This window comes from Octopus bimaculoides, chromosome 15, assembly GCF_046866305.1.
Source record: "Octopus bimaculoides isolate indiv1 chromosome 15, ASM4686630v1, whole genome shotgun sequence".
NCBI lineage: Eukaryota > Metazoa > Mollusca > Cephalopoda > Octopoda > Octopodidae > Octopus > Octopus bimaculoides.
Window position 1 is genome coordinate 51,795,292 of NC_142942.1, and position 25,283 is coordinate 51,820,574.

The following is a 25,283-nucleotide window of genomic DNA, read 5'->3' on the forward strand; positions in this document are numbered from 1 at the left end:
TGTGAAAAAAGTGAGGAAAGGTAAAGAGAATAAGGAGAAGAGAAGAGAAGAGGGAGAGGAAAAAAAATATCTCTTTTTGCAGAAAGATGGGGGTGGGAAGCTTTTCAGATGGGGAAGGTGGGGGCTGAAATAATAAAATGCCAGCTTAAACAACAACAACAACAACAACAACAACAACAGTATTCAAAGGTGATAGAGACAATGATGAAAGAAAAAGGAAAGAATAAAAGAAAGGAGATGAGAAAGGAAAAAAAATTCATTATCTTCGGTATTTTGAATGAGAAAATAGGAAAAAGTGATTGCTCTCTCACTGTCTGTCTGTCTGTATGTATGTATGTATGTGTGTGTGTATGTATGTATGTGTGTATATATATATGTGTGTATATATATATATGTATATATATATATATATATATATGTATATACACACACACGCACACATAAATATATATATATATATCTACATACCCACAGACATTTATGAGAGGGAGGGTGCATGAGGTGAAGTGTGTGAGAGAGAGAGGGAGAGAGTGCAAGAGGCGGAGAGAGAGAGAGAGGGAGGGAGGGAGAATGAGAATACAAAGCTAAAATGGAAAGCTTGATGAATAAAACATCAAATTTCCTTCTTTTTAGCTAAGAGTTATGAGTAATGATTTCTGGAAATGTCATTTCACATATGCTGACACTGCTAGAGAAAAAGAAATATTACATCAGAAAATTGTCATCTCCACTTCTAACACACAAGCACACACGCAGATACATAACACATACACACACACACAGCCTTCTACAGATAACTTTCTGTTGTTATCGATACATGTGGAATGATGGCAGTTGAACTGTTTCTCTTTTTCTCTTTTTTTCATCGCAGATCCTGCATGTCGGGAATGTATATTATGTGTGCATATATATATTAGCCATCAGTCCCACATGTGTGTGCATGTGTGTGAGACAGAGAGAGAGAGAGAAAGATGGAGAGCGGTGAGAGAGAGAGAGAAAGAGAGAGAAAGATCACATAATAATACTAATAATAAAAATAATAAGAGTAACAATCGAGAGCAGGGGACCCATCTGTTTCCAAATACAAATAAAGGGGTTTCCATCCATCATTATCTGCCAACAAAAAGACATGTATCTTAAGAGGTGGAATGTGACTTTAGAATGTGATTCCACATATCTTAGAGGTGCAGTAGATGACAAATACTAAACAAAATCAGCATTCACACCACCACCACCGCCATCGTTATCATCATCATCATCATCATCATCATCATCGTAAAGAAGTCAAATAAAACACAGGAGTGTTGCAACGCAAGTGTGAATAATAGGGGATGGTGAGCAAACAAGGGAGCAGCTATCCACATGGTTGTTCAGCCGGATAGAAATAACAGCCAAAAACTGAACACAGACATGAAATGTGTAAAGAAAGGAAGTTTACTTGCAATCACAGTGTGTGTAATAACCTATGCGAATACTTTGTGTCACAACATGGGGCTTTGTCAGTGGAATTTGCCAGACAAGAATTGTGCAGAAGACCATTATGTGAGTGTGTAAGTATATATATACAGTGAAGGCACATGGCCTGGTGGTTAGGGTGTTGCACTCATAATCTAGCGATTGTGATTTCAATTCCTAGACTGGGTGGTGCATTGTGTTCTTGAACAAAACACTTCCATCTTGCATCACTCTGCGATCCCTTCAATAACTGACACATGGTTCAGACCACATTAATTTAATGGAGAGAGCAAGCTAACGTGCAGCACGAACATTTGATCACTATAAGCAAATCATTTGGCAAAAGCTGAGCACTTATATGTCATCTTTGACAGGAGAGGCCATCATATATATACACACACACATGCGCTTATATAGACACAATATATATATAATCATCATCATATAAAGCTGCACGAGGCTCCAGCAAGGGGTGGTGGCGACCCCTGTTGTACTCTTTTGCCACAACTTTCTCTCACTCTTTCTTCCTGTTTCTTGAGTAATGCTGCGATGGATTGGCGTCCCGTCCAGCTGGGGGGAACACATATGCCAGAGAAACCGAGAAACTGGGCCCATGAGCATAGCTATGCTTTAAAAAAGGGCGCATAAATAATAAAATATATATAAAAAAAGAGAGAGAGAAAATGAGAACTGCAATCTATTCTAATGCTTTTTTTTTATAAAAAAAAAAACTTTAGCCATTACACAAATGCATATATACATACATACATATTTTCACATTGTAGATATATTCATCCATAAACACACACACACATTAACAATAGGCAGGATTGCTTGATTCTATTTGAATTCCATGAAAACAACTACGTCACATTGTTAGCAATCTCAGCTCTAACCAGTCAATGCACCCTTGATTGACCTTCCTACTGGCAGTCAGAGATTACAGTTGGATGTCTTCCGCTGGAAGATCTGCCATGCTGAAGAACCAGGCAGCTATTGAAGTTGAAAATGTCATGATATTACGGAATGGCTTCCCACCATATGTACTGATCAGACAATCAGCCAATCGATTGGATACTATTAATAAAAGACTAGAAGGACATGAAATGGTTGCTAATGGACATGAGTAGTTTTAAACAAGTAGAGAGTAGGAATATAGGATTTGTGGCAGTTAATAGCAATAATAATGTTGGTAACAACTGGTACATTAACAGTAATAACAATTGGTAGTGATTGGCATATTGGGAAAAAAACAGCTAGCAGCTTTTAAGTTGGTTTGAAACAACCTAAAGCTGCATAAATCCATGTGTGTGTATGTGTGTGCGTGTTTGCTTTAGCTACCTTTTTACCATGCTACCATGGGTTAGACAGATACATATTACTGAGACATTGTTTTACAGCTGGATACCCTTTCAGTCACTAACCCTTACTTCTTTTTGAAACAAGGGATTTTTATCCCATGCCTTTGAAAGCACAGAGCGAGCAGACAATTTGCTTGCAACGAATGACATCAAACTTCACCATTTATAATTCAGTGCTCCCCCCCCCCCACCACCACCACCACCAGTCATGCACAAAACGTAAGCATTCGAACACCCACCCCTTTTACAACAGATAATATCATCGAAATAACATTCTATAAATAGAGCTAACAACAAAGATTTTGCTCTGGGGCTATAACTTGGAGAGAGGTTACTCCAGCACAACATGCCCTAGATCTACAGGCTAAGTCTTCATAGGGGCTGCTTCAACCCAACGGATACTGGCACTCACTAATCATATAAATTCCTCACTTTATGAGGGCCTGCTTTACAAGACCCCAGGTTTATGAGTTTTTACAAGTTTTCTCCAGGAATGGATTAACTTGTAATCATAAAAGAAAAAGGTGGTGGGGAAGGGGCGGAGGAACATCAAAGTACAAACAAATTATTGAATACTGCTTAACAACAGAACTGAGAAGTGGAGACTTTAATCATTACAATCAATAACTACCAAATATATTTGACTAAGGGCAATATTAAAACCGACTACTAAATATAGTTATTGATTCTTAAACTAGTTAGGGGGTGGGAATATTTGAATTTTTTTTTTAAACTCCAGAGAGTAATTTGGATGAATTGTTTGATTAAAGCTACAGAGATAATTGAAGAGATAACTGTCCAAGTAATATGCTATTATACTGTGCATGTGTGAGTGTGTGTCTAGATGTATAGACGTGAGTGCAGAAGGAGAAAAGAATACTTACAACATTATTCGTCTATATGCAGATATACCACACATTGACACAGACATCAGTCACACACATACATACATACATACATAAGCACATAGAAAAATGCCTCAAATGCAAATATATACACGTATGGACATGGCTTCACAGGCAAACAGACAGGCAGACAGATACGTGGCCATAAGGGAAGGGGGCAGAGGAACTGACAAATAAACAATAACACAGTTTATCTGAAGAAAAAAGAAAAAAAACTAAAAAAAAAAAAAGCATTAGCTAATCCATACATCTATAAGATGTCTACGATCAAGTGAGCTGGGTCTTATTCACTAGCGCCACCACATTCATGCTAACAACATCTGTTCATTATTCCCCAAGCTGTATTTACTGTATTGACTATTTAAAAACCTTAAAATGTTTTTTTAAAATTATTTATTTTTAAAAAGAAAATTTTTTAACGCCAGAAGCTGAAGACGTTACAAGAGAAAGGTTTCAATTAACCAACAAAGATCTCCAAACCAAAGCTAAATGCACACAAATTAAATGTAGGGAAACCTAATTTTTTTTTACACTATAATAGATAGAATGGGGAAGGGGGAAAGAAAAAAATAGAAGTGGGGGAGGAGTAAATTGGTTAAAAAGTCCATCAGTTGTTTATTACTATTATTATTATCACTGAGTTCAAATTTTGCTGAGGTCAACTTTGCCTTCTATCCTTTCAGGGTTGATTAAATAAGTACCAGTTACGCGCTGAGGTTGATGTAACCAACTAGACCCTCTCTCCAAACATGCTGGCCTTGTGTCAAAATTTGAAACCATTATTAGTTGAGGTTGACAGCAACATGATATGAAGTATTTTGCTCATGGACCAACATGCTGCCTGGTCTAAGATCTGAACCCGCAATTTAATTGTAAGTCCAACAGCCTAACCATTAGGCCACTGGCCTTTACGAAAGAAAGAGAGCAGGAGGGATAGAGGGAGGTAAACAGACAGATAGATAGAGAGATGCAAGAATCGGTTTTGTTGGAGAGGTTTGATATGATGTAACAAAGTTTTTGGGGGTTAGCAGAGTTTATTCACGCAATTTAAGGGAACAAAATATTGAAAAAAATGTTAAACCATTAAGTAAAAATACCAAAAACTGAAAACATAAAAGTAAAACAAAAACGTGTAAAGATAAAATGTAAATGCCAACAACTCAGCTAAATAAACTTAAATTAGTGAAGTATGAGAGAATATTTAGAGATAATAGAGTTTATATCTACAAAAAGTTACAAGATAAACTGAAGAGACAGAGAGAGAGTTGGAGCAATAATGTATAACACAAGGAATGAATGAATATTTACTTGGAAGGAAATCAGCATTTTACTAAAGAAACATAAAAGGTGATGAAGGAATACATACAAAATGAAATAACATATTTTAAGTTTATATGTAGGAGACAAATATATACACTATGATAATAATAATATACTTATACTAACCTAGTACTTATTCTACTGGTCTCTTTTGTCAAATTGCTAAGACATGGAGACATAAACACACTAACACTGGCTGTCAAATAGTGGTGGGAGACAAACACAGATGCAAACACACACACACACACACACACACACACACACACACACAAACAAATAGGCTTCTTTCAGTTTACATCTACCAAATCCACTTACAAGGCCTTGGTCAGCTTGAGGCTATAGTAGAAAACACTTGCCCAAGGTGCCTGAGAAGCAAACTTCTTACTACGCAACCATGCCTGCACATATATAATTGCATTTTGATAAAAGAGATGCCATTCATAAAACAAGAGGTCATGTACTAATAATAAATAGATAAGAATGCTCTGGTGCAAAAGTGAAGGAGAAAGCCAAAGGTAGAAAATCAGGTAAAGGTGAATTAGGATGTTAGATATGAAAATCTGTGTGTGTGTGTGTGTGTGTGTGTGTGTGTGTGTATGTATATATATATATATATATATATATATATATATATATACAGGGTGTCCACAAGGTCTGGGTACATGGAGTAAATAAAATCATAACATAAACAATTAAATATAAGAAAAAATAATTTCTTAAAGTATGTGTTAATCCTTACGTACCCAGACTTTGTAGACACCCTGTGTGTGTGTGTGTGTGTGTGCATATATATATATATATATATATATATATATATATATATATATATATATATATACCTTTGTTCACAGGCCTGCTGGGGTCAGAGATAACCAGGTGCTAAAGAACAATATGTATGTTTGGCTGATGAGGAGCACCCTGATGTGGTCACTTCAAGTACTAGAAATAACAGCCAAATCTTCCTCAAATACACAATTATTTTAAATAGAGGAGATACTAGATACAACAGTCATAGGTACTTCTAAAATGACTGAATGATTTTTATTTTGAGAATATAGTGAAAGGAGTCAAGCATATTATATTAAGGTACTATTTGAAGTAATGAGGGAACCTCTACAAGTGCATTCCAATCTATTAGAAATAACTAATCGTCCAATATAATAATAATAATAAAATACAGGATGGTTGCAGTTAGTATGCTTTTAATTAGAAGTCTACTCAATCAACAACTGCTATTATTTTTGAGTTAATGACAGTTTCAAAGCTGTTCGACCAGTTGAATACCAAGCCAAATATCCTCAACAACTTTCCCACCATCTTTAAAATGTTGACCACACATTTCTTCTTTTTTATTATGTTTGGAGCACAAAGCTGATCAAGCAACCGAATATTAACCATATCAGTCAATATATGTATGAGTATGGACATGTAATGTGAATGAATGTTCAGACTATTGAGTTAAAACATAAAAATTAGCCCCATGTAATGACAGTGGGAGAATTCTTGTAGGAAGAAGAGCAAATATGTATCTTTTACTTGTTTCAGTCATTGGACAACAGCCATGCTAGGGCACTGCCTTGAAAGGGTTTTTTTTTTCAGTCAAACAAATCAACACCAGGGGTTGTTTTTTGTTCTTTTTTAAACCTGGCACTTATTTTATCAGTCTCTCTTGCTGAAATGCTAAGTTATAAGGATGTAGTCAAATCAACAATGGTTGTCAACAGGGCTGCGGAGTTGGAGTCGTGGAGTCAGTGTTGGAAACAATTAAGGGGTAGTTGGAGTTAGAGTCGGTAAAATAGCCCACAATCACTTAATTACATAGAGGAGTCAGAGTCAGAGGTGCCAATAGTAGACGAGTCGGAGTCAAAGTTTTTTGTTACGACTTCACAGCCCCGGTTGTCAAGCAGTGGAGGGGGAACAAACACACTACACACACACACGCACATGCACCCGCACACACATATGCGTTCAGAAATATTTCAAAGTATTTTAAAATTAAACAGATAAATAATTGGAATTTTAATAGAACTTGGAATCTTTACAGCTGAACTAATTATTCATGATTTCCAGTTTATTTTAAATTAATTATATCTTTATATCTGTCTAAATTTAGTACATGTACTGCAAAAGGAAACTCATTATAATTTTGTACAAATCTCTTTTTCAGACTCCTATAATGAAGCAGTGAAAAATTTTAATTTTCTTCATTAGTAATAAATAAAAATTTGTTAAACAATAAAAAAATAAAAATGAAGACAATAACATGCTGGCTGCTTCATCCAGTATGACCGTATTCCAAATGGCTGAAATCATTAAAATACTAAATGAAAGAAGTGAGTTGGAACTAGCAGGGTTGATAAAGCGGAATGCTTCAAAAATTACCAGTAGTCATTTACGGTGTGATGAGTTTGAGGCCTATCCAACTTGATTCTTAACCCTTTTGATCCCAAACCCACCTGAGACTCTCCCTGGTTCTGTGACACAAGCTTCTCATTTCAAAGTGATCTAAATTAAAATTGTCCACCAAAATTTTATGTTAATTAATAACCAAACACCAGTTTCATAATGACGGCTGTTTTACTGAATTCTTCATTGTTTTCATAACCAATTGAAACAAAAGCCATGTCTAGCAACAGAAATACGATAATGAAAGGACCATTGTTTTCAGTCTATGTGGCTGTAAACAAGCAGTAAGCAGGAGATGTAGGTGAATCGCACTTTGTTCCGCATATTACAGTTCTCCGTATTACCGTATCTTACAAGAACAATGAAATAACTACCAGACAAAGAATTAGAATTTATACAATTGACCACAAACCTTTGAAGCAGTACCCCAGGATGGCCACAGTCCATGGACTGAAACCAGTAAAAAAACATAAAATAATAATATTCTAAAATAAAAGTGGAAACAAAATGAAATACCGTCACAAAAGATGTATAAGATTAGTGCACTTACCAAAAGGCCGAATAACTATCACAATCCATGCATACTGAATGTGCACGTTCATTGTCTTCTTCTTGGTGCTTCCTTGCATGACCATTAACATATCTGAGAAGAAAGAAGACAAGACAGGAATGAGGAAAATAAAGAAGAGAAAGAAGATAACAATGAGCAAATATACAACAGTATCAGACATATATTCTTTGGTCTTTTTTTCTTTCTTTCTTTCTTTTACTAGTTTTAGTCATTAGACTGCAGCCAAGGATTTTAGTCACTTGAATTGACCCTGGTACTTTTTTCTCTTATTTTCTTTTTTTTATGCCTGGTACTTATTTTATCAGTATATTTTGTCTAACTGCTAAGTTACAGGGATGTAAACACACCAACATTGATTTTCAAGAAGTGGTGGAGGGCAAACACCAGATACAAAAATACACACATATACATATATGTATATATGACAGGCTTCTTTCATTTTCCGTCTACCAAATCTACACACAAGGCTTTGGTCAGCCCAAAGCTATAGTAGAAAACACTTGCCCAAGGGGACTGAACCCGTCTACCAAAGCTACTCACAAGGGTTTGGTCAGCTCAAGGCTTTAGTATAAGACACTTGCCCAAGGTGTCACACAATAGGACTGAACCCAGGACCATGCAGTTGGGAAGCAAGTTTCTTACCAGACAGCCACTCCTGCACCTATTATATATTATATTATATTATATATAAAATTTACATACTGAAGCAACTGTGGAAGCTCTCCCATCCACCAAAATGGTAACAATTGTAGTAGTAGTAGTGTAAGGAAGGGAAGGGAGCATTTAAGTGTGGGCGGTTGTTAGTGGTGGTGGTGGTGGTGGTGGTGGTAGTAGTAGTAGTAGTAGTAGTAGGCAGAGGAGCAATGGCAATGAAAAATCAAATTCAATAGTTGTGGTGGTGGTGGTGGAAATCAACCCATCAACCCTGTCTCCGTCCCCACACAAAGCAATGGGAAGGCGGTTGTAAACACACAAACTGGGAGCAGGAGTAGAGATGTTGACAGATATGAAGAAGTCAAAAAGGCTGTCACCAGCGTGCAAAGTGATAAAATATATGCAGCTAGGCTCAGGGGAGGTCAAGTCCTGGTTTCTCTACACACATTTTGTGAATTAACCACATAGACATTAATATATACCTTGTCTGTACAAGCCAATGAAGGATCCTCTGTGTTCACTCGACCTGCTAGAAATAACAGCAGAATCTTCCTTGTGCCATATTATACACATTCTATCTTTTCATTATACATGCCACATTGAAATATTCAATCACAGTGCAGGCAGCTAAAGCAATTATTTTCTCTATTTTTTGGGTGCAGGCATGGCTGTGTAGCAAGATGTTTGCTTCCCAACCACATGGTTCTGGTTTCAGTCCCACTGCATGGCACCTTGAGCAAGCATCTTCTACTATAGCCTTAGTCTGACCAAAGCCTTGCGAGTGGATTTGGTAGATGGAAACCGAAAGAAACTAATGATTCTACCAGCTTGCCACCTTATGATATAATATGAAATAACATAATACAATATAGTATAATATTCCAAATTTTGGCACAAGGGTAGCAATTTTAAATGGAGAGGAAGCCAATGAAATCATCCCCAGTATTTGACTGGTACTTTATCTTATCTACCTAAAAAGAGGAAAAGGAAGGGGGAGAGAGAGAGAAAGAGGCTGGATCTTTGAATTACGTCTACACTCCATCCACAGTTTCCATCTTTCCAATAAAATCTGGGTCATGCTGTGCAGTGGCATTGAACCCAGGACCTTGCTAATTGCAAAGTGAACTCCTTAGCCATTCAGCAATGCTGTGTTGACAACTAAGTATAACAACCACATTTCAAGTACTCTTTTCCACACTTCTGCCTCCTGAATGCCTGTTGTACACCAGATTCTCTACTCAAGCATCTACACAGTTGATCAACCTATTAAAAACAGCAGCAAAATCTCCCTCAAATCTTACCCCTCTGACTTATATATAAAGAAGGACACGAGGCATTTGATGAGGTTATCTTCCCCGCAAAAAAAGATGGATGGTCATGGCAGGAATGCTTTTCATTAAATGTTTGCTTGATAACACTTGACCTGAGGCTAAGCAACAACACACACATACAGACACAGATAGACATACACACATGAACAAACATAGAAAATGAAAAAACAAAACAAAAAGACATCTAAAAGTATTTAAATGTATTTTTAACTGCTTCTTTCTTGCAACTTGATTTGATGGCCAAAATGTTAAAACTGTTGTATTTACAAAAACTGCCCTCCCTCCCTCCCTCCCTCCCTCCAGCCACTCTGAACAGGCTGTTGGTAATCAATCATTACCCTAACAATAAGAAGCAGGCTGCAGCATATGGCCAGAGCCAAGGAAACAGGAATTACCAGATCTACAGACTGATAAATACGCAGGTGCTTATCAATCAGTTGTCTGTAATTACTGCCAGGGTAAAGCAGAGTAGATTAGGGCAAGGCATGGAATGTGGGAGAGGTAGGAGCAAGATAGAATAGTCAAACAGTAATGGTGTGTGGGGGGGGGGGGGGAGAAGACAAGAAGAGGAATATGAGAGAGAGAGGGAGAGAGAGAGAGAATGTGTGTGTGTGTGTGTCAGACAATTATAGATAAAGCATAGTGTGTGAGAAAGGCAGAGAGGACCAGAGAGCCAAGAAACTGGAAGTGGGAAGGGAAAGGTAAGGGGTAAAAGAGGGAGGGGAAGAGCACAGGAAGAGAAAAAAGCAAGAAATGGAAGATATGGAGGAGGGAAGAAAAATACAGAAAGAGACACACAGAGAGAAAGAAATAGACTGACAAGAGGACCTGTAAAGGCCTTTAGCTCTGCTCCTTTCTCAAGACCCCACTCCAAAAAATCAAAAAAAAAAAAAAAAAAATCCATGTCTTTCTAAGTGGAATGTGATGGATGGAAGGAACCTATGTAAACCCATCATAGATACATTATTTAGGTGAGAACGAGATGTGCTCAGTATGGAAAACACATAGTAGTGCTCAAGTGAATTTGAACTTGTAAACTCCAAATCCTTAATTCAGGACTTACGTCCACGGCATCAAGAGTAGCTACAAGGGAAATCCAAGACAAGCTGCCATGGTGATAGTAATGCAGATAAACACAACTAAGCTTCTCACACACACACAGAGAAAAAGACAGATACATATATCCAGAAAGATAAACTCATACATACATTATGTGTATGTGTATGTCTATGAGTTTATCTTTCTGTATATATGTGTCTATGTGTGTGTGTATATATATGTCAATCCTAATTGTGTTTATCTGCCTTACAACCTATGTATGTACATGAATACAAACACACAACACACATATGCATGGAGGGTGTCTGTGTGTATGCCTACGTCAGTTAAAACTAGCTTTGTAGCTATGTTGAGTAAATTAACAGTTGACAAAATAAGCTGAGTCCTGGGATAGACCTTATCTACTAATCCTGAAAGTGATGTCCCAACACAGACAGACCAGTCACTGAAAGTGATATATATACACACATATATACATACATAATATACACATATTGTTACTATTATGTAAAACTGTCATATGTTCAAATTTGGCCAAATGTATTTTTTTCAATATTTATTTTTACTTGCAATAGCTGGTTCTTTTGGTCAAACTATCATGTCTCCAGCTGCTACAGATGCCAAGATATGAAGATTGTCAAAGTGTAGTACAATTGTTTTACTATGGAATGGTGAAACTATTTTTTCATTTTTTGTAAAAAAAAACAAAACGTTTTTTTACATAATAGCATAATAGCAACAATATATATATAGGAAAATGAAGAATAAGGCAGAATGCTAAACTGGAAGCTTATTTTAATAAAGATTTCTAACCGGCTTTCATTGCTCAGCAAATTTTCAAGAAGGAGAATGAAAATGTTTTTTACAAAGAAGTACAAAATGAAGAAAATAATATATAAAAAAGTAAATATATCAATACATTATATTGTCTTTGAGCTTTTGAAGTTCAATGGTAATCCATTTAGATAATGGTTGGAAAAATAAGGATGCATGAGAATTGTGAGTTGTGTTAGGTTTAAAGAAAGGGTTAAAAGTTTGTGTTAAGCAGGAACTGTGGTGTCAAAACAGGAAATGTGTGTAAGGGGAGACAAATGTTTTTAGTTGGAGTTATGAACTCTTTTTCAACCGGAAGTTTATCTGTTGAAAAAGAGTTCATAACTCCAACTAAAAACATTTGTCTCCCCTTACACACACTTCCTGTTTTGACATCACACTTCCTGCTTAACACAAACTTTTAGCTCCTTTTTTTAAACCTAACACAACTCTCAATTCTCATGCATCCTTATTTTTCCAACTATTATATACATGGATTACCATTGAACTTCAAAAGCTCAAAGACAATATAATGTATTGGTATAGTTATTTTTTTATATATTATTTTCTTCATTTTGTACTTCTTTGTAAAAAACATTTTCATTCTCCTTTTTGAAAATTTGCTGAGCAATGAAAGCCGGTTAGAAAGCTTCCAGTTTAGTATTCTGCCTTATTCCTCATTTTCCTATTATTTCTCCACGTGCGGTTAACGCAACCCCACTATTTACTGACTTATATATATATATATATATATATATATGTATGTATGTATATACATACACACACACATACAATTAATATAGACAGCTTATTGAAATCCTGGCACTCCGTCAGTTACGATGACGAGGGTTTCAGTTGATCCGACCAACAAAATAGCCTGCTCATGAAATTAACATGCAAGTGGCTGAGCACTCCACAGACATGTGTACCCTTAACGTAGTTCTCAGGGAGATTCAGCATGACAGAGTGTGACAAGGCTGGCCCTTTGAAATACAGGTACAACAGAAACAGGAAGAATACTGCAGGGTTCACCACCACCTCCTGCCGTAGCCTCGTGGAGCTCTAGGTGTTTTTGCTCAATAAACACTCACAACGCCCGGCCTGGAAATCAAAACTGTGATCCTATGACTGCGAGTCTGCTGCCCTAACCACTGGGTCATTGCACCTCCACATTATTGAAATAGTAAAGTTATGAACAGTGGTTAGGGTGTTGGATGCAGGATTCAACGATTGTGGTTTTCATTCCTGGACTGGGTGATATGTTTGTGTTCTTGAGCAAAATACTTCGTCTCATGTTCCAATCCATTCCACTGGTAAAAATGAGTAATCCTGCGATGGACTGGGGTCCCATCCATAGAGGAATATACACACCAGAGAAACCAGCCCTATGCTCCTTATAGAGTAATGAAGACTAACCAAGATGATGAGCAACAAATACCGTGTAGTATTTAATTACATTTTGTTACATCCAATACCATCAACATTGACTTTAAATTTCAAGCTAAGAAGATGTAACTAAAAACAGCCACAACTCTTTCTCTCTCTCACCCTTCTACTTTTCCAACTGGGCCAGCCATACTTCTTCTCTATTTGCAAGACACCTATTTCTGTCCTACTGTTCATACTCCAACCTCTCATCACCTACCACAAAACCACCTCCCTCAATTCTATTCCTTCCTTCAGCTGAATAAGTCTTGTCTTCCAAGTTATTTAGTGGCCAGGTAGTAACTTGATGCCAGTACCACATAAAAGCACCCGGTCCACTCTGTAAAGTTATTGGTGTTAGGAAGGGAATACAGCCACACAAAAAACCATGCCAAAGCAGGCGGTAGAGCTGGGTGCTGTCCTCTGGTTTGCCAGATCCTGTCAAACCATTCAACCCATGCCAGCATGGAAAACGGACATTAAATAGCAATGATGATGACGGTGGCGATGATGAAGTCATTTTACTCACTGATCTTCTGGCTGAAGTGGTGAAGACGACTGAGTCAACAGAGAAATAGAACAACAACATTTAATAACATTTACTTCTCTCTCTCTCTCTCTCGGTTCCATATTGAAATTTTGCTTAAGTGTAAACACTACACTTCCTTTCTTCTTGCGTCAATAAAAATAAGTTCTAGAAATGCATTGGAGTCATCACATTCAATCCCATACACTCCTTCGTTTCAATAATTAATATTGTGACTAAGTAAGAAATCAATAAAGATGTTGTATGTTTTTTATTATTTTTTTTTAAGAATGGTTCATTTTAACACCCACTTTCTCCATGCTTATTAACCCATGCAGCTATGGATGTTAAAACGATGACGTAAAATTGAATTTTTCACTTAGCAACATAACTGATTTCAAGGGCACCTCTGTGCAGTTGCTTCACATGCTAGAAATAGTAGTTACACCATGTCATTTTAGAAGGGGAAAACACAGTGGATAATGTGGTCATAGTGCAGTGTGCCTAGGAAAAAAATGTGATCGGCATGGCTGGAGTGTCTCTATCACAAGTCTGATCAATCGAAGTTGACCTGGAACTAAACTACCACTACTATCAATGGTTGTTGTTATATCATAAAGCTTGAAAATACGAGAAAAATGGATTTTATTACAGTTATATTTAAATTAATTATTGAATTTGAAAGTAAATTCCAAAGAACATATTTTCATATATATCTATTATATATAAAGATGTAAAATTCTAATTTATTTTATTTGCTTGTTTTTCATTCTTAATTACATTCTAATTCAATTTTTAACTTCAAAGAAATTTTTTGAAATCTATTTTAATCGTCATCAGGAATGATAATCAAACTTCTTTTAATAAGTATTTATTTTCTTCTGGCAGAATAAAAGGCCAAGTTTGTAACATGCATGAAGCTGATTGAAGTAACACTAGCTAATTACTGGCATTTCTTCTACCATCAGTCGAAAAATTTGAACTCAGAATGGTAAGGTGTAGATATTAGGATAAAGTAAAGTATTTGATCAAATGCTCAGTTCTCTAAGCCAGCATTCTCCAGCCTTTTTCATACTATGAACCGGATCCATGCAAGACAATTTTCCCATAAACTGGGGTATCACCTTAGAGATTGTGATAGTCAATAAAACAAATAGAATTTTAAAATATATTCTTTCTGTGGGTTCTCCTGCTTGTGTGACATGGTGCAGAGTCCTGTTCCAGCCATAGGGCCTTCCAGCAGCCACCCTCTTGAACCAGGGCAGCACTACCTCTTCCAGGCACTTGATGTAGGCCTCCATGTTGAATTCGAGGCTGTGTGGGATGAAGAATTGAGGCATAACGTCACCATTACTAGTGATCACACCAAACACCATGATGTTGACTGGATGTTTGATTTTTATTACTCTTGGTACATGTTTTGGGGACACAGCAAGCCAACAGTTGTTCTGTGTGTTCACTGTCTAATCCTGGCAGAATTTTTTCTCGTCTGAGAAAAACCAAAGCATGTTCAGTTGGAAGGGGTGCTTGAGTTTGTTCAAAAGCTTTGTGGCATGGTCTTTCTTCTTGTTTTTGATGGCTTGGGATAAAAATTGGTCCTTTCTCATCTTGTATGAGGAATACTGAATGTCTTCATGCATTACCTGCCTGATGAGAAACTCAGACACTCCCATATCCCTGGTGATGGACCCGATTGACTTGGAGGGATTGTTGTCAATTATGGCCTGGATCTCACCAACAAATTCAGAAGTTCTTTTCTTATCAGAACAATCAGAGTGAGTTTGCCAAGCTGCTGTACCTTTGTAATCACCGTTAGACTCATTCAACTTTTTCTAGATCCTTTGCACTGTCCTCAGATTGACACCCAAACACTCTGAAATGTTTGTATTGGGGCTTCTGATATGAATGCCAAGCAGTACAGCATGTCGTTTCCAAATTACTGGCAGAGCGAATTGCATCATGGTGCTGGTTTTCTCACAGACAGTATCCAACTGACCCGACTATACTGTGTAGTCGACAAAATCAAAAACAAACAATGAGTATGCACAAAATTAAAAATATAAAATGGCGACAATTTACCCATTGCACACTGTATATACTACCATATGTGTAAAATGTGTCGGTGGCACATGAAAAACACCCATTACAGTCTCAGAGAGGTTGGCATTAGGGAAGGACATCCAAATCAGACTGGAACCTGGTGCAGCTCTCTGGCTTGCCAGTTCCAGTCAAACTGTCTAACCTATGCCAGCATGGAAAGCAGATGCTAAATGATCATGGTGATGATAATGATATACATACATACATACATATATATATATATATTCTCTTTGCAATATGAATGTTAATGTTACTAATTCCCTCTAGCATTCATAATCTAGCACTTTATATAGAACACGTAATGCCTAAAGGATATACAACTATTCTAACTGTGAAATTTTATTGGCAATTATTCAGTTGCCTGCAGCTAATGCCTACTACCTACCTATGACTGCTCCTAACTATAGATCCTGTTGTCAAAGAGTTAAAACCAGTTCACGTTTACAGTTGCTAGCAGCAGCAGCATCGGTTGTAATGGCTGCTGCATATAATATTCCAAGGGAAGTCAATGCACTTAGAACTGAAAGAGGCACACACATAGAGAGGGAGCATGGTAAAGAGGAAAAAAAAAATGAGACATGGGCCTTGTTATTTTCAAATGTATTAATTTGGTATTGATGAAATTCTAGATATGCTGCTGCTTCTGCCAACAAAGAAATCATATACATCACCTAACATTACAGATTCTGATACCAGCACAAGGCCTCTCAGGTTTACAGTGGTAAAGAAATGGAAGATATGCTGTTCATATCCATCTGTAAGGGGCATTAGCAATATATGAGATATTATGTGAACTTTGCTTCTCACCCTCCAGATCAACCCTAATTGAAAAGGCTTCATTATCAAAGGTGATCTTGCCCGGGCCTTCATCTTATTTCAGATATTATGCATCTTGGGCAACAACACCGATATTTCTTTCCAATTTTTTTTTAATGTGATTTGCAGGGAACTTGACTGCTATTTCTAACAGGTCAAGTGTCCACCTAAAGATTCTTACATCGGCCTTGTCGAGTGATACGTTATACAGCAAAGCAGCAGACGTTTTTACACATCAAGGCAGTCAGAACAATGTTCTTGTTATGTCAATAGACTTCTGTGTCTCATTAACAAAATATTGATTTTGTTGAAACTTAATTTCATTAATAATGTTTGTTTGAAAATTAGATTAAAAATTAAAGAAGAAAGGGAATACAAAATTACAAAGTAGAAGAGAATGAAATAAGTATGACCTTTAGATGGAAAAAGGAAGCATTTAAATACAGATGATTTATGATATTATATTTTATAATAATAATAATTTATGAAATTATTATTAAATAAATAAAAACTTCAAACTTATACAACAGGATCCAGCTGTATAGAGCTTTTTTGCATTATATAAATCAGGGTAATATTTTCTTACAGAATCTTCTAACCCTTACATGTGTGTGCAGCTTATATATACCGAAAGACCATATTATAACCATGAACCTTCAGACACACTTGTTTTCTCAGTCCCCCCCCCCAACTCTTTCTCCAGTCAGCTGCTCTTTTATAAGCAAACTCTTTACAACTTCTGTTTCAGCCCACCTGATGCACACACAACTTATTAATACTTACTAAACTTTATTTATTGAATATGTTGTAGTCAATCATTCCTCACTGCTTAGCCCCGGGTCATTCATACTATCAAAGCATTCTAGTGATAGCAATACAAGTTTCTTTTTATCAAAATACATTGTATATGGAACCACATTGAGCAATGCGTGTTTCTGTCTTTAAATAGTTAGTGTGCTTTGAGGGATATTGGCTGCTATTTCTAGCAGATTGAGAATCTACTTATAAATGTCATGTGTACTTCTTCAAATGATTGAAGGTAAAATATCATCATCAACATCATCATTACTACTTCTACTACTATCACAACTATTTATTTATTCATGCACTACATCTGATAAAATAGCCAAGTGCTTAGCCTTTTGGTGCTTGGTCCTATTGATTATACTGACCCTGAAAGGATGAAAGGCAAAATTAACTTCAATCAGATTTGAACTCAGAATGTAAAGAGTTATAACTAAAATTTGCAATGCTCTAATTTTCAAAGGATTTTGCCAATGTACAGCTTAGTGCATGTTATATAATCTTTATAAATTTCTCAGCAAGAAACAAGAGCAGCAAAGAATTCAATCTCATATAAAACAAACTACTTGCTTGCTTTATTTGTAGCTTGGATATGTTCTCATAGTTTGCACAATATTTATAGCTAGCTGCTGTAGTTGCTTGACAAACTAATTCAACAACTACAAACAAGTGCAGCTAATTAAAGAAGTTACCTGATTTAAACATATCAAACCAGCTGTTTCCCTTAACATTAATAAAATACAGTAGTCATTGCTATTAACTAGCACTCTGTCAGTTACAATGATGAGAGTTCTAGTTGATCCAATCTACAGAACAACCTGCTCATGAAATTAATGTGCATGTGGCTGAGTACTCCATGGCCATGTGTACCCTTAATGTAGTTCCCAGGGAGATTTAGTGCGATACCGAGTGTGACAAGGCTGGCCCTTTGAAATACAGACACTGCTCATTTTTGCCAGCTGAGTGGACTGAAGCAGTATGAAATAAAGTGTTTTGCTCAAGGACACAACATGCCTCCAGGAATCGAACTCATGACCTTGTGATTATGAGTCGAATGCTTTAACCACTAAGCCACGTGCCTTCACTCATTGCTATTAGAAGTTATTTTTTAAGTCATCAATAAGATTGTAGAATATTTTTAAACCACACACAAAAAAAACCTTGTGAGATGTTTTGATATTTTTTTTTACTCTTTCCAGTTATTGCACAGAGTACAGACTTCAAGAGTACAGTTGAATATAGCTCAACACACTGGTACTTATTTTATCATCCCTGGGGCAAAAGGCAAAACTGAGTCAGTAAGATCTGAGCTCAGAATGTCAATGGACAGAATCAAAAGCCAAAAAGCATTTGACTGATGTTCTTCTACTAATCCAACTATACGGAAATGAGAAAAAAAAGAAAAAGAAAAAAGAAACTCTTAAATAGATTCCATGAACAAGTTAAACATTATTTAGTTACTATTTTCAAGAGCCTAATTTCAACAAGTATGTCATTTCTATCAACAACTCGTAAGTTCAAACAGACGCAATGTAGCTTGTTGCAAGAGACAATTAAATTAGTATTTTAAATAATGGCAATTAAGTTTTGACTTTAATCTGAAAGAAAGACATGAAATAAACATATTTCTGATGTTCATTTTAAAGAAAACACACACTTTTCTCTGTTGTTATGACACTTTGTCACAAGAAAAATTGAAAAATTATTTACAAAGATAATAGCTGGGCGTCTAGTTGGATTTCTCCAAGTATCAAACAAATCCAATCACACTTCGTATTTTGGTAAAAATTAAAAGAATGACAATTCATAAAGCAAGGTTATGTCTATCATCTGTCAATCAGGGACATTTCGTGGATAGAGACAGACATATCCTTACTAGCACTAGTGGGATATATCCGTGGTACATTAGTGTCTACAACAGATAGTTTTCTTCTAGCTACACACACAGACATTGGAACAAGAAATATGAACTCATGATTTCAGGTTATGAATTTAATTCAATCAACCATTGAAACTGGCTTTGCTGTTCAACTTACGAAAGAGACAGTGGAAATGTGTTGATGGGTCAATAAGGACCAATCAAGCACAGAGCTCTTTTCCTCGAAAATTTGTGTACTTGGTGCTTAAGTCACAAATCATCATCTTTATCAGTAACAGTTGTGAAGATGTCTTTAAATTTGCTTATGCCACATTCCTGGCAACAAGAGCCTTCATTCCTGACACCCCATGCGACATACACACTCTTTTACTTGTTTCAGTCATTTGACTGCGGCCATGCTGGAGCACCACCTTTAGTCAAGCAAATCAACCCCAGAGCTTATTCTTTGTATACCTAGTACTTATTCTATCAGTCTCTTTTGCCGAACCGCTAAGTTACAGGGACGTAAACACACCAGCATCGGTTGTCAAGCAATGTTGGGGGACGAACACAGACACACACACACACACATATATATATATATATATATATACACACATACATATACAACGGGCTTCTTCCAGTTTCCGTCTACCAAATCCACTCACAAGGCTTTGGTTGGCCCGAGGCTACAGTAGAAGACACTTGTCCAAGGTGCCACACAGTGGGACTGAACCCGGGACCACGTGGTTGGTAAGCAAGCTACTTACCACACAGCCACTTCCAAACCAGAAAAGATATTTCAGAGTGAGAGATGAGAACCTCTAGACATAAGCCTGCTTTATCAGGCTGACCTGGTACTAAACAACCAATAGACAGACAAACTAACAAGTGAAGCCTTCATGTCATCACTTAACCTGCTAGAAATAGCAGTCAAATCCCACTATCTACAAAAAAAAGGAAGGCCATAGTCTCAGAAAGAATGTCTGGCCATAGCTAGATTTTAATCACAGATCTGCTTTATCAGGCTGACCTGGTACTAAACAATCAATAGAAATAGATAGAGCATAAGGAAATCCAAACTGCAACTATCTTGTCTATTAACAACGTTAGTAACTATATGGAAAAATAAATGCAGTCAATGAGGCTTTGGTTTCTATTTTTGTTGATTTTATTTCCCTTCCTTCCACTATCACTCTATAAATGAAAGTGTGATTAAATTCAACAGCAGCCATTGGAAACAACCTTGGGTTGTTATTGCAGGATGGGCTTCAACACCTAATAAACATAAAGGAATTACATCAATTTGTAATTAAAACATTTCTGACAAAAGACATAAGATAATTTAGATAAGGCTTAAATTTATCTTGGAAGAAACACACAGAGTTTTTTTAAACGTGCTAAAATATAAATGCTTTTGTTACATCCCTTTGTGCTCTGAGTTCGAATCCTACTACATAGTCGACAAAATAAGAAGCAGTGAAGGCCTAGGGTCGACATAATTGATTTTACCCACTGCCCAAATATCTGTGGTATTGAACCTAGGCTGGAAATCAAAATACTAAAGTACACTGACTACTCCCAATGTCCGTAATGTCTACGGTGCGATAGAATTGACCCTAAACACATAACTGCGTGATGGCACCTGTGCCAGTGGAGCACTAAGAGCACTGTCCGAGCGTGATCGTTGCCAGAGCTGCTGTCTGGCTTCCGTGCCGGTGGCACATAAATAGCACCATTTGAGCGTGATCGTTACCAACGTCACCTTCCTGGCACTTGTGCCACTGGACTGGCTCCTGTGCAGGTGACACATAAAATACACCATTTCGAGCGTGGCCGTTGCCAGCACCCTAACCACTAAGCCAATCACCTCCAGATTATTTCAGAAAAGCTATTAATTACAGGAGAAATGAGTAATATACTGTGTTCATTAAAAGAAAAGTGGTGTTGGTGTAAACATCTTTAAACTCAGTTTTTGTTTTCATTTTGTTTTTTTTTTCTGAGTTTATATCAAAACAGGTCACCTTTGCTTTTTACTCTTTTTAATGTTAATAAGAAGTTGTAAGCTTGGTACTTGGCTTTTTCGAAATGACATCACATTCACAAATGTTTTCATATTCTAGCATTAAAATAAACAACCTGTTTTTACCTTGTGGTGTTTAACTGCAGTTGAAGGCCAGAAGAGGAGGGTGGGGGTGGGAGTGGGTATTTAACAAATCTTATAACCTGAAGGGGTGGACAGGTCGACAGAATGCAAAGATGTAGGTTTCAGCAATGTGACAATGTCAGTAATAATTGTTCCTAACATAGGCACAAGACCTTGGAATGTTGGGAGTGGAGTGGGGGGTGGGCTGGTGAAGGTACATAACTGAGTGGTTAGAGTGTCGGGCTCACAATCACGAGGTTGTGAGTTCAATTGCCAGACTGGGCTGTATGTTGTGTTCTTGAGCAAGACACTTTATTTCATGTTGCTCCAGTTCACTCAGCTGTAGAAATGAGTTGCAATGTCACTGGTGCCAAGCTGTATCAGCCCCTTTGCCTTTCCCTTGGCCAAACATTGGTGGCATGAAGAGGGGAGGCTGGTATGCATGGCGACAGCTGGTTTTCCATAAACAACCTTGCTTGAACTTGTGGCTCAGAGGGTAACTTTCTAAGAGCAATCCCATGGTCAATCATGACCGAAGGAGGTCTTTACCCCTTTACCTGGGGAAGGGATGAGTCAATTACTTCGACCCCAATATTCAACTGGTACTTATTTTATCATTTGAATTGTTGTCACCTCATGTTTTTTGTCAGATACTACCTAATCATTTGTCCCAGTTAGAAGCTGAGCTGATTCAACAAATGGGAGCTCATTAATGTCATCGTCAGGCATGTGGAGAATGTTACCCAGTTGATTCAGACACTGGAACTGAGTGAAGTAGGAGTGGAAGATTGTTGTTGTTGTTTTATGATACAATTATATTGTGCCCCACCTATTTATTTCAAAGATTTTATGGGATAACTTGAAGGTATTTGGCAGCTATTTCTAGCAGGTCAGGCAACCACATAGAGGTTCTCTGAAATTTGTTTTTTAGGCGAACTAAACTTTGACTGAAGGCATTCCTGCATGACTATATACATCTGCCTTTGTTTTTGAATTTGGTTTGCAAGGTTCTTGATGTGAATTTGTGTCTTGAGAGAGTCATTACACCAACGGTTGCCCTAAACCAGGACTGACAAATTGATGTTGTTTAGACTCAGATCAAGAAGGCCAATGGTCAACGATATTAGAGAGGTTGGAGGTGGGGTTCAGACATAGTTTACCTCAGACTGACTGGCCTTCGTAGGATTTCCGAGCGAGATCGTTGCCAGTGCCCCTGGACTGGCTCTTGTGCGGATGGCACATAAAATACACCATTTTGAGCGTGGCCGTTGCCAGTAGCCCCTGACTGGCCTTCGTGCGGGTGACACGTAAAAGCACCCGCTACACCCTCTGAGTGGTTGGCGTTAGGAAGGGCATCCAGCTGTAGAAACTCTGCCAAATCAGATTGGAGCCTGGTGTAGCCATCTGGTTCACCAGTCCTCAGTCAAATCGTCCAACCCATGCTAGCATGGAAAGCGGACGTTAAACGACGATGATGATGATGATGTCCTGCTCCTTTTTAGAAATCGTTGTGTGCAATTTGAGAGAGATGCGACTGCTATCTACAAAAGTTTTGAGAGCCGTGTAGAGCCCGCCATTGGTTCGTTTACAAATTTGTAAACTCACGATTGTGTTTGATCAATGAAAATCCTAAGTTACCATTCATGTAATATAATGAAATTTTAAGATTTTAATCTAAATATGAACATTTTAGAATAAGCACGTCCAGATGAGAGATAAATCCTTTTCTAGACAGAATATCAGACAACTTCAGGTAACACTGCCAGATGTTCTGGTTCCTTTTCCTTGACAGATAGCTGGACTTACAATGCAGACTGGGGTTTCTTAAAGTGGATTCTGTAAAAAATTTTTGGGTACCGCTAAATAGAATACCTTCTAATTCAATTCATTTTATAAAAGAAAAGCTTTCTGTTATTTTCAGAATAATTTCTCTCCTTTTCAAGAATAAATTCTTTCTAAAACAATTTTTTATTCATTTAATGTCTTCTCAAAAAATTAGGGTGGTAGAAATTGTCCGTAAAATATGGAAAACTGGGGTGTAGACAAACGATAAGTTAACCACCGAGTAGCACAGGCCTGCTGGAAATAGCACTAAAACCACACCTTAAGATTTTAAGAAAGGAAGAACACATTGGACAATATAGTCCTAGGTAACCAAAAAGACGGGATGAGCAAGGCTGGAATGACATTAATCATAGATGTATTCAATTAGGGTCTAAACAAAACAACGTAAATTATCCACACACCAAAGATAAAGAATATGTACACCCAAGGTTGAAAACGGGTGGTGTGCGTATTCTTTACCTCCGCCTACCAATGAGGTTAACCGATGTAGAAACACAATAAACACCTGCAATGGATCTTAACTCCATCTATGGATCTATGGATACCCGATATTGGATATCGGGTATCTCGTACGTTACGGTCTGAAACAATTTAATTTTTTCCTGTTTTGATTTGAACCCCCTAAATTTTCCCTCGTGCATAAAAAAACTTTATCCCAATTACAGCTTTTCAACAGTAAACTCTATACGAAACACTAAAATACTACGTATTCATGGACTGTACTCAATTTCATTACAGATTACTGCATGTGCTAACGCGCATGCGCAAAAAACACGAATCGGAGTGTTTATTTTTTGAAGGAAAAAAAGAAATCTATTTCAAACCCTAAAGTTAACAAGAACCACCGAATATCTTATTCTTATGCCCTCGGCTATTTTAATATCCACCACTAACCTGTCCTATCGCTGCTATATCAAAAAAAAAAAAAAGTTACCGAAATATGCAAAGTTTATAAAAGAAATATGGTTAACACCTGGCCACCAAAAGAAAAAAAAAAAAACTGAAATAGGTAAAAAAAAAAAAAAAAGTGTATTAAACGAATATGAAAACAAAAATTTCCGCCGACGAATCGGGGGTGGGGAGTAGACTTTCGGAAATTTCACAAGATCCGATATTTTCCCTCATAACTTTTCCGAAAGTCCTCTCCCCACCCCACCTCGGCTCGTTGGCCCAATTTTTTTTTTTACACCTGTAACCCTTTTTTTTTTTTGGCCAGGTGCTAAAGTAAACATTAACCAAAAATATTCTTTAAAAAATTAAACTAAAATAAAAATAACTTTTAATAATTTGATGGCTTAAAATAAATGTTCGCGTTGATATTATTTTCCCCAAAGCCGTGAATTCTTAAAAAATGAAATAATTACTTCCCCCGTGTTTATAATGCGTTGCATTTATTTCCCTTTGATGAAATCTATTTCGTTTCAGTCACTGGACTGCGACCATGCTGGAGCACTCACTACTTTGACGGGTTTTGCCTGAACGAACTGACCCCGGTACTTATTTTTTTTTTTTTAATCCTCGTACTTATTCTATCGGGCTCTTTTGCTGTATCGCTAAGCTACGGGGACGTAATCAAACCAACAGCGGTGAGAATTACAGCCATTGCTGTATATGAAAGCCATCGTAAGGAATTTCGATAGCAATCGATGCAGAATGAGAAATCCCTTTTCCTACACTCAATAACAAAAGTGACATTTATTTTATTTCAGTTTTGTCTTAATACAATACAATTTGGTTCAATTTAGTAAATTTGTCGACTAAAAGTAACGAAAATCTAATTAAGGAGGGTACTTGTCAATTATTAAAAAAAAATATATATATATAAAGGGAAATAATTATATATAGTAACGTCAGTGTGAGGTAGGTGTATATTTTGTTCGACACCGAT

The 25,283-nt window shown here is 37.0% G+C and overlaps 1 protein-coding gene across 16 annotated transcripts in view; it reads right to left on the minus strand.

Moving 5' to 3' along the window:
• LOC106870813 (ubiquitin carboxyl-terminal hydrolase 3) overlaps positions 1-25,283 on the minus strand; it is a 78,033-nt gene that overhangs the window by 34,747 nt on the left and 18,003 nt on the right. For 13 of the 16 annotated variants that reach the window (XM_089363969.1, XM_052973339.2, XM_014917030.3 and 10 more), the window contains one exon: positions 7,998-8,090. In XM_089363969.1, coding sequence (XP_089220095.1) covers positions 7,998-8,026 — 29 coding nt within the window. In that variant the 5' untranslated portion in view covers positions 8,027-8,090. Of the gene's footprint in view, positions 1-7,859; positions 7,898-7,997; positions 8,091-25,283 lie in introns of all 16 variants that reach the window. The other 3 variants (XM_089363966.1, XM_089363964.1, XM_089363965.1) reach the window with 1 other exon arrangement.